The 11,243-nt window shown below is 43.3% G+C and overlaps 1 protein-coding gene across 1 annotated transcript in view; it reads left to right on the top strand.

Annotated features, from left to right (window-relative positions):
- Positions 1 to 11,243, top strand: part of LOC113981375 (E3 ubiquitin-protein ligase KCMF1-like) — a 71,448-nt gene that overhangs the window by 41,239 nt on the left and 18,966 nt on the right. Inside the window, exon 2 of the mRNA XM_027708728.1 lies at positions 714 to 881. Coding sequence (XP_027564529.1) covers positions 714 to 881 — 168 coding nt within the window. The remainder of the gene's footprint in view (positions 1 to 713; positions 882 to 11,243) is intronic.

Here is an 11,243-nt window from a genome sequence, read left to right on the forward strand (position 1 = left end):
CACCACCCCTTCGGGGGTTACCACTTTCTTAGCTCTAGGGGGGGGAACTGTTTCCCCCACACACACCCAGGCAGTGTGACTGATTGATTTACAGTGCAAAGATTGAACTTTCAAAAGGAAGAAGCTGAAGAGATGATGCAATGTAAAATTAAGATGTATTCAAAGTTGTTCTGTACTTCAAAATAGAAGACCTAAATTTCTGCTCTCAGATATGTTTATGTTGTGAAAAATGGTTGTGGCATTCTTCAGAATTTAACTATGAGAAAGTATAAAAATAAATACAAAATCCAGGGAGAGGTGGTGTTATGTGGTGGTGGTGGTGGTGTGTGGTTTTGTGTGACTTGCGGGATGGTCTGCTGTGGACTTTTTCTTTGTTTTGTTTTTTTCACAAACTGTACTATTTTAACCTCGAGAGTGTTTTGAACCAAGCTTTCAAACAGTGGAAAAAAGTGATTAAAATGAATTCATATCCTAACAAATTATCATTTTGAGTGCTTGACTGTTTTTTTATTTTACTTTGAGTTTGACTTTCACTTTGGATGATTATTGCCTTTTTGAAGATATAAATATGCTTAAAATTGAGTCTTATTGTGCATAAGCTCCATAAAAGCTTCTTGGTTGAATTCCTTTTGTTGTTGGGGGCCATAGCAACAAATCTGTATCATTAAACCAATGTGAAATAATTGTTTTCAAGCAATTTTCTTTGTTCACAGGTGTCAGCTGTGATGCATGTTTAAAAGGAAATTTTCGAGGTCGCAGATACAAGTGTTTAATTTGCTACGATTACGATTTGTGTGCAACTTGTTATGAGAGTGGTGCAACAACAACGAGGCATACAACTGACCATCCAATGCAGTGCATACTAACAAGAGTAGATTTTGGTAAGTAATAATTTAATTTATATTAGAGCTGTTTGCAGTAGTTAAATACTTGTATTTTATTTCACCACTTGGGAACTTTTTTCCCTCCAAATAGCATGCTGAAAATCATAACAAGTTCCCGTCTCTTGATAAAAAGCTTGTTCTGTCTTTGGTTCTAGCATATGAAATATGCCTGATTCTTTTAGGTTTAAGTGTTTTGGCACACAGCAAATTATCAGACTATTAAATAGATATATGATAAAAAGGTCTCTCGTAAATTAACTTCCAATTCAAAAAGTGCCACAAAAATACATGCACCCACCCCTCCTTCTCCCAATATGGTGTACTAGAAAGTACCATGGTGAAGAAGAGAAATAGCAGTGAGAGTTTGGGGAAAATTTTGTTTTGTAGTTACATCAAGGGATGTTAATACAGCAGGGGTGGTAGGCTGTACTGAATGTGGAAGACCAGTGGCAAGGGCTAGGAAGTAGTCCTCTTAATTGCTGTTTTCTCTTCCCTGAGTCATTCCCTCAGTTTAGGAAGGATGTTGAGGTACTGGAGCATGTCCTAAGAAGGGAAACGAGGCTGGTGAAGGGTCTGGAGCACAAGTCCTATGAGGAGTGGCTAAGGGAGCTGGGGTTGTTTAGCCTGGAGAAGAAGAGGCTCAGGGGAGACCTCATCACTCTCTACAACCACATGAAAGGAGGTTGTAGCAAGGTGAGGGTCGGTCTCTTCTCCCAGGCAACTAGCAACAGGACAAGAGGGCACAATCTTAAGCTGCGCCAGGGGAGGTTTAGGTTGGACATTAGTGTAAGGTAAATATACACAAGTATGTTTACCAAGAATACCAAGGCAGTGGAAGGATTGAAAAAAAGGTTTATTTCAGATGCAAGGACCACTTTTTATGATGGTGCACGCATTGGGCCCCAGGGGCAAAAGGCAAAGCCCCTCCTCCTCCAAGGCTTTTTGTATCTTCTCTCTCTCCTCCCCCACTCTCTCTGGCCCAAGGAGGCCTTGTACACATACATGTCTGCAAACATTTTATCTCTGCATACCAGAGAGAAAGGCTGAGAACTTTTCTTGCTGTGGTGGGGGGGAAGGGGGAGGGGGGAGGGGAAAGCATTGAAACTGCCTTTGAGAAAGAGCCATCGCCTAGGCAGATACAAATTCTTTTGGAAATGTATCTATTCCTACACTCCACCCCTTCGCTTAGGAAGGCTGCCTCACCAGGATCAAAAACATAGAACGTAACAGTGTAAAAAGGCACATGGAGGCAAATGTCTCAGTCCTTCTGCTGTGGTATTAAACCATTCAGGCAGCAAGGTGCCTTAACCGTCATATGGAGTCCTGTTGATGTCAGAGTCCGTCTCAACGCAGCCAGTTTGGCAGTTATGTGGGAGCAGTACAAGCCATTAGGCTCGAACAGCACACATAGCAGTGAGGCAGAAGGCAGCAACTGGACTGGGAAAGTACTCAGGTGCATACATCACAGGTGCTCTGTGTCAGTTGTGCTCAGCAGGAAGTCAATTGGAGTGCAAGCCCGAAACCCAAAACACAGGTCGATCCCCTCCCCTCCTGGAGAAGGCCCTGGGGCTTGTGGAAAACACCTGAAACACAGTTAGCAAAGAATGCAGCAGAAGTATTCCCAAGAGAAGCGGGGGAGGGGGGGGGGGGGCTGTCAAGGCAGCCATCTGCCAAGGAGCAAACCTACTGACTCCCCATAACATCCTCCAAGGGTCACATAATGCCTTCAAATACAATCAAATAGTCGTGCAGATGCCATGAATGCCAGTCTACAATGGTACAAAGCCCCTTGCCAGTGTTTGGCCCACTGCCAAACAGCTGTCATTCCGGCCAACCCTAGCAGGCCACTCAGTAAAGCTGCTAGGGGCGAAGCCAAGGTTCCCCAGTACCCCAAGAAGCTGTATAAGCTAGCAGGGCCTTGCACCCACCCTGCATCAGCAGGTGGTGAGGTAAATACAGCTGATATCGCAGCTAGGAGCAAATGGGGGACTGTGCCCCCAGGGTTATACACAACAGCTGCCCCCCAAACACTATATGAACTTTGAGCAGGCTTAACAAAATCTGCAGGAATGACCAAGGCATCACTACCTGTCAGCCAAGCGCTGCTGTTAGCCTCCCCCCCCCCGACCAAAATGAGAAACCCATAGATAACCATCTTTCTTAACAGAACATTTGAAACAAAACTTTCCAGGGGGTCAGCACACCCCATCAATACAGGAAAGCCAGGACCCCTCAACACCAAGGTAACACAGCACCAGAGAGCGGGGTCGGAGAGCGGGGGCGGGGCCTCCTGTGTCACGGGGCCCCAGCTCTGCGGAGCTGCCCCTTTGCCCCAGCCTCCACCAGGAGCCACAGCCGCTTGGAGCTGCAGGGGAAGGAGGGGGGAAAGCAAAGGGAGGGGGGCATCTCTCCCCGCAAGCCTGCAGCAAGACTTGTAAAACGCAGCGGCCTCATCTGCTGCTCACCAAAGGCCAACAAACACGCAGCCCCCTCCCAACTAGCATCCGAGCGCGGTTCAGCAAACCGCACCTCCTTGGCAGGCAAAACACAACCCAGCCAAGGCAAGGTCTGCCCCAGGCCAATGTCCACTGGCCCGGGGCCAAATCCAACTGTGGATTTCAAAGACTCCATCAAACCACCTCCACCCCTGTCCCAGGGTTTCCACAGCAACCCCGTAATGGGTAAAAACCAAAGAAGTGGAAGGAGTACCTGCTCCCTGTTCCATTGGCTATATATCAGCAATGTGGGACACCAAATGGTGCAAAAGCCATTGCAGCTTCCAACTGTTCTGTTCATGAGCTGCCAACACTGCCTGCTCCAAGCTTCACACCCGCCTCAGATCACCCGCCTGCACTTCCAGGGCTGCCACTTGGCCCCTCAAGGCCACAATCTCCTGGTCAAGGGCTCTGAGTCTGGTCACCAGAAACCATCCCACCTGGCTCGCCAGCACCCAAGCAGATTTACGCGCTGGACCCCACGGCAGTAAACGTGGAACTGCCTCAATCATTTGCAGGCCAGTCTCTGTCACAGACCTCACTTCAAGCCAGGTGTCATGGGGAGTCATCATCGTGAAAAAGGCAGCCACAGGGCCCCAAGGGTCGTTGTCCGGCCATCTGACAACATGGGGGTCATTGACACAGCCCCCCCAGTCCTTGATCTTCTCCACAACCACTGCATGGTTATTCTGGGGATCTGCTGATTCTACATCAAAAATGTAAGGTAAACATACGCAGATATTCTTCCCAAGAATGCCACGGCAGTGGAAGGATTAAAAAAAAGATTTATTTCAGATGCAAGGACCACTTTTTTGATGGTGCATGCATCAGGCCCCAGGGGCAAAAGGCTTTTTGTATCTTCTCTCTCTCCTCCCCCACTCTCTCTGGCCCAAGGAGGCCTTGTATATGTACATGTCTGCAAACATTTTATCTCTCTGCATACCAGAGAGCAAGGAAAGTAAGGCTGAGAACTTTTCTTGCTGTGGCAGGGGAGGGGGGGAGGAGGGGGGAGGAGGGGGAAGGAGGGGGAAACATTGAAACTGCCTTTGAGAAAGAGCCATCACCTAGGCAGAAAGCCTTCCTAGTGAAACAAGTTCTAACTTCCTGTTACAAATTCTTCCGGAAATGTATCTATTCCTACATTAGGAAAAAATTCTACACAGAAAGAGTGATTGGGCATTGGAATGGGCTCCCCAGGGAGGTGGTAGAGTCACCCTCCCTGGAGGTGTTTAAGAAAAGAATGGATGTGGCACTCAGTGCCATGGTCTAGTTGACAAGGTAGTGTTCGATCATAGGTTGGACTCGATGATCTCAGAGGTCTTTTCCAACCTAGTTGATTCTGTGATTCTATCATCATATTTATAACACGAGTGTTGTAATTCAGGAGATACTGAGGTCTGGATAGATTGACTAGATTTCAGCTTGAGGCTTTACTATTAGAAGATGATTCATTTAGTCTTGCATGTCATGTTAAGTAGTGACAGCTGTGTTGGTGGTGTTAGGTGTTGACAACTGGGCATCAAATCAAATCTTTTGTAATCTGCATCATCACTTGTGTGTATTCATGGCTTTGGTATTTGGTATCAACAAAAAAATCATCCAGCTAGTGCTGGATGAATTAACTGAATCCCTGACACTGTGTCTCTGTTAGACCCAGAAGAGTGTTTCTGATTCTCGAGTGGTTAGCCCAGCAAGCATTACTTAGCTCTGTAGCTGAACACTGAGAAACTGATGAATTTGTATGAAGAAAAACAGAGAACATGCTGTTTCTTGCTACTGGACATGGCTATACTGTGAGATATTTCAAAAAGGTTGACATATTGATGTGCTATATGGAAGCAATTGGCAACTTTTTCCAGATTCTGTCAAACTTACATTTTACTCTAGAAAGCGTGGCTCTTGTGCTGTATTTTTATTGAAAAGGGAGGTTTCTGTTAGAGAGTTCCAAATAAGGTAACTAGAAATTATAACTGCTGGGATTAGATCACTCCATTCAGTAAAGTGGGACAAAGAAAATGGTGTTTGAAAAAATGTTAGTCTATATAAATGATGTAGTACATTATTATGTCTTTATCTGATTGTTTACAAAGCAAGGGGAGATTTAACAGGAATGTATTGTTTCTTTATGCTTTTGGCAGGGTACCTAGCCGGAGGGCTCGGGAAGCTTTTTGGCTAGAAAATGTGAAGCAAAACATAAATTTAAGGAAGCTTTAAGGGTTCTGATTTAATGAAGTTTATTGATTAGTGTTAAAGTACCACCAGGGAGGGAAGCTTGTCAGCATCCAGTTTCTTCAACTTTTTAGTTCAAATATTAGTGTGAAATCAGCATATTACTTGTATGGTGTGGGAGGCGACTGGGCTGTGGACAGCTTGGGCCTTGAGTTTGAGCAGTTGCAGCTGCAAGGTTGTAAAGGAATGTGAACATCAAAGTGAGAAGAAGATAAACAAAGAAGACGGAACTACTGAACCACAGAGGCAGCCGGACATCCTAAACTGCTGAGTCACCGTGAGTTGCAGAAGCTATAGAGCAACCAATCTTGACACGTTTATGTAGTAAGGGCACCAATGGTGGTGAAACGCGCTGGCTAGGGGAGACTAAATTAACAATGTTTGTATGAAATAGAGGCTTTTCTGCATAAAATCCCAGTGTGGTGTCCGTCCCGACAACGACATTTGGTGACGCTGACGTGATATTGCGTCGAAGTTATCTCCTAGAGAGAGAGAGAGAGTTTGAAGTGATCTCCTAGAGAGAGAGTTTGAACTGCAGGGCGATGTATGGTGGGGACAGAGCTCGATGAAGCTTGAAAGCAATGGGGAGTTGCCAGGCCGGCCAGACGCAAGACACCTGGATAGGTGAGCCATCAAGAAGAGTCCGTGGAGCAGCGGAGCTCCATGGAGCCCAGCAAAGCTATAAAGACGATGGACCTGAGACCCAGAGGTCTGGACTTACCTTACCGACACCTGGAAGAAGGTGAGTTGCTGGGAACAATAAATAATGGGGGCACAGATAGCCATGAAGGAGAAACCTGTTGTCACAGTGCTTGATGCAGTCACTGAGCCTCTCAAGCAGGCTGCCAGCATTCTGAAACTGTGGCGAACTGTCTTTAAAACTTTAAAAGATCGCACTTCTAAAAGGTCACCTCCCTCCAAGCCAGAAAATTAAGGTAAAGTCATCCCCGGAGGCAGTGAAAGAAGAACCCCCCCCCCCCCCCCGCCGCTACTACGATACTTTTCGGCTGTGCAGTCGCCCTGCTGAAGGGGGGAGTGCATCGCTGCCCGGCACACACTGCACCGATCGAACCGTGTGAATTCGAACCGTGGTCGCCGCCACCCCGTGCGGAGTCGTGCAGACGAACACCAGAGAGCCACTATGGCCGGAAGACCCTAACGGCGTAGCAGAGCAGAGCAAGGCAGCGCCGCGCGAGTAAGGCAAGAGCGCCTGAGAGCCGGCAAAAGAGCAGCATAGCGGCAGCGGTGCAAAAATAAACACCAGGAACGGAGCGGCCCCAGGGGGAAACAGGAATGGAGCAGCCCCGTAGAAATGCTACTTCTCGTTGACAGAGGGAGCAGGCTAGTGTACCTGCCTTACCGTATTTTTGTTAACTCTTGTGTTAATTGTGTTGTGTGTCCAATGTGTCGTTGTGAGCTCACAGTGTTGCTAACGGTACCGTGCTAGTGTGTGTGTGTGTGTGTGTGTGTGTGTGTGTGTGTGTGTGTTGGGGGTTGTGTGTGTGGAAAAGCTCGCATGAGTTTGTTAGTAACTGTTAAAACCCAGGGATGAGGGTCCAGGAGAGGTGTTTCAGATGTTACCCCAAAGAGAGGGTTGTGTTTTACTAAAAACAGGTATGCAGAAAGTTTTAGGAGGTTCCCGAGGAATGGATCTTTGTGTGAAAGTTTTGGTGAAATGCCTTATTCTTAGTTGTATCTTACCCCTGTAAAAACCTTCTGCCAAAATATCATATTCAGCAGAAAAAAGCAGAATTTTGGCAACAAGTAAACCCCTGACAAAGTTTTTGCCAGGAGAGAAAAGAAAAAGAAAGGTAAAAAAACCCCCTTGCGAAATTCAGCCTTAGCAGGGGGAGAGATAAATGTGTGGTCACACAATAGAGATAGTTTGTTGCTTAGCAACCAAGCGGGAGGCTTATACCTCCCCCAGCCAAACCCAAGAAAGTTTAAAATACCAGTTTCTCGGAGCTGGGGAGGGGGTGGAACCCTCCTGCTTTATAGAAACTGCAACTTTGCAACCTTCTGGTTGGAGAAAAATTATCTTGCCTTGCAGTCTGGGAGGAGAGGGCAAGAAATCCAAAAACCTCTCCTGTCTCGCTTTGAATCTCCCTGACTTCAGGATAGGGGGAGGAGAGGCGAAACACTGCAAACCGAAACCTCACTCACATGCCACAGTGGAGATTCAAAGAAAAAAGGTTAAAAATAATATTAAACCTAATGAAAAGAATCACAAATCAAAATGTATTCATTCTCAATCTGTCATTAGTAATTCTCATGAATTGAGGAGCCAATCTGTGGCTCCAGCGAGCTTGGCCAGAAGCTGGGAGGATGATGCAATATACAGTAAATTGAGGAAACTGTTCTAATTCCTTTTGTTATTTTGTACTAATCAGGGCAGCAACCACAGCCATGCATTGGCCATTCAGTGCAGGCCATGTATCTTGAAGAACAAAATGCATTGTTTTTTCTTTCTTGTGTAGGAGGTCTCTTGCCCTAACAAATATTACCAGAGCTAAGAAGGTCTTTGCTTCTTAGAGTAGTGCACTAACAATGTATTTTAACTTATTCTTCTGTGTTGTATTGCTGGTAAGCAAGAATCAGAGTTAAAATTAAAACTTGCATTTAGCTCCAATATAGAAGGTCATAATATGATCGAATTTGTGTTATGAATTTGGCTGGAATTTGAAAACAAACTCAAAATTCTATATCATATCCAAACTAGAAAAACTTTAAAGGAGTGGATTGCTAGTATAGTTTGAATAATACTGTCAATTTGCCAGACAATACTATAGTTATTGATATTATATTTCTATTGTCTTTCATGAAAATTGGTATTGTTTGTATATGTTTTGTCCCAATAGTTTTATAGCGAGTGGCAAGAATTGTTTGGAATATCTCTCTCTCCTCTCTGACTGCTACAACATATGAAAGAAACCTTTTAGTTTACAAATCCACACAAGATTATAAATAACAATGCATGAAGTGCTGAGCCTCACAGAAGAAGAGCTCAACAGTGCTAGAAAGCAAGAAAATGGCTAGTTAGCAAGGCTGTAAATGAAGGGCTGATGTTTTTTGGACACCCCCCCTCCCCCCATAGGCCCTAGCTCACATTATGCCTGCAATCTTTTGATAGACTGGTAACATCATAGCATGATGGTTTGTTTAAGTTGTTTGAGTGCTTTGTCTAACTTGTGCATTGCTTTACTGAATGCCTTAATTGAGTGAATTTTGATCACGTCCTGGATATTTTTCTTTATGCTCTTAATGCTCTTGGGTTCTTCACAGCACACAGGCTTTGAGCATTTAACACAAGCAGTGACAACGCCTGGTGCCTGATTATATTGCACTATCTGCTTTGTTCTACATGATTCTCTGCAGCCTTTTATTAGTAACTGGCAGCCAACCATTTCAAACTATGAAGCCTCATATAGCCAAGTTACAAAAATTCTGAAATTTGAAATTCTTTTATGAAAATTGTTTAATAGTCTAAGCTCTACTTTGCAGAAATTCCGGATTCATTCTGTAGTCTGGACCTGTGAGATTAAGCACTCCTATTCATCTGTTCCAACTTGGAGACTCAGTCTACGTTCAAAAGTAGGATGCCGACCCCCTGTATACTGACTGCAAAAAGATTATGATTACCCACAACCACAGCATAGCATGCAGGTGACCCTAGCTGACCCAACAAAGCAAGAACAGCTAGAACCTATTCCGATCTCTTCACTAAAGATAGATATGATTACAAAGATATTAGCATCTACACTTTTGCTATTACTCATTTGTTGTGAATATTTTATGTTATTTTCCTTGTTTTTCATCAATATGCTGTTTAAGTTGTTCAACAATGGCATGGTCCAACCACAGACCATGCTGTGGGAATGTATTTGTGCTTAATTAGATGATGCAAACGCTGATAAATGAGAACTTCATCCCTGAAACAACCGTTTTGTATAAATTGAGATTAATTGGTTTTTTGCTATTAGTTGACAACCCTCCATTTGAAAGAAAAAGTGAAAAAGAAGATGATGTTAAGACAGACTCCGGAAAAAAAAAAAAAGGGAGGGAGGAGTGAGGAAAGACAGGTTCATGAGATGGTCTTAATAACTGTTTCTTGAAGTTGCTTGCCTAAATAGCCAAAATTGTTTTAAGATATATGCATAAAGGTAATGGAGAAGTAGAGTTTTTAAAGTTTTTGTAGTGACTACTGACAGGCTGTCTTTGAAATCTAAAAGCCCATTAGCAGGGGGAAGTGTGTGTTTTTGCTTTAGAAGGAGTATATATTTATCTTTAAACTATAAGAATGTTTGTATGTATTTGGGTTTTGAATTGAACATGAAGCAGAAATATCTTTGTGTTTTCCAAGTTACACTTTCATAAAAACAAGAAATGCATAATTAGATCTTACTCATCTGAGGGCAAAACACAAGAATGATAATTTCTTAGTTCGTAAAACACAGTGATGTGAAACTCAGAAGCATGTCTGTGTGAAAGTGTGTTTGACAGTGGCCACTGTGAGAGTTTGTGTGTATGTTTTGGTTTTGCTCACAAATACACAAACACCCTTAAATAAATAACAGAAAACACATAACCCTAAATTGAATGAAGTTCCATTTGCAGAAGTGTTTTTAGATTGGATAAAAGCTCTCAAGAACAAACCCTATTTTAGAAACACCCTTAGGCAAAAGTTAAAGAGCACAAACCCTAAAGTCATCAAGTTATTGTTTTAGTTCAAAACCATTTACATATAAGTCAGTTTTAATAGTGTTAAAAGGATAACTTAAATAAGACTAATTTCTGATAGAGAATAATGAGAATAAGTTAAGTAAGTTGTTTAAGTAAACATGTTTTATATTAATCCATGGTTGTTTAATTTAGATATCTAACAAATGTTTGATAGTCCTTTTTGATTGGTTAAATGTTTTTAATGTTAGTGCTAGATTTGGAAAGATAGTCATTGTAACATTATTCAGAGTTTTGTGCATTTTATTATGTGTTCCCTGTTTGATGTCCTGTGTTCAACAAGTGATTGGTCAGAATTTCTCCCAGGCCTTTGTTTTTCAGTTTAAAAACAAAAAGAGGGGGAATTGTGGGAGGCGACTGGGCTGTGGACAGCTTGGGCCTTGAGTTTGAGCAGTTGCAGCTGCGAGGTTGTAAAGGAATGTGAACATCCAAGTGAGAAGAAGATAAACAAAGAAGACGGAACTACTGAATCACAGAGGCAACCTGACATCCTAAACTGCTGAGTCACCATGAGTTACAGAAGCTATAGAGCAACCAATCTTGACATGTTTATGTAGTAAGGGCACCAATGGTGGTGAAACGCGCTGGCTAGGGGAGACTAAATTAACAATGTTTGTATGAAATAGAGGCTTTTCTGCATAAAATCCCAGTGTGGTGTCCGTCCCAACAACGACAGTATGGTGTCAACATTTTTAGTTTATATATATTAAATTGAAATGAAGTTGCACTTGTACGAAGATGTGTTGTTAAAATTCCTGCCTTCTGTGTACCTTCTTAAAGTAATATGTCTCCTCAGTCTACAAGAACAAATTGTTACATTGAGTTCTTAATTGGTTCCTCAAAATACTGGTTTTGTCTGAGGAATGCTAGTGAATTTCTGAATGAGTGCCAGGAGGTT

Source organism: Neopelma chrysocephalum, unplaced genomic scaffold, assembly GCF_003984885.1.
Source record: "Neopelma chrysocephalum unplaced genomic scaffold, ASM398488v2 Primary Assembly neopelma1_96513, whole genome shotgun sequence".
Taxonomy (NCBI): Eukaryota; Metazoa; Chordata; class Aves; order Passeriformes; family Pipridae; genus Neopelma; species Neopelma chrysocephalum.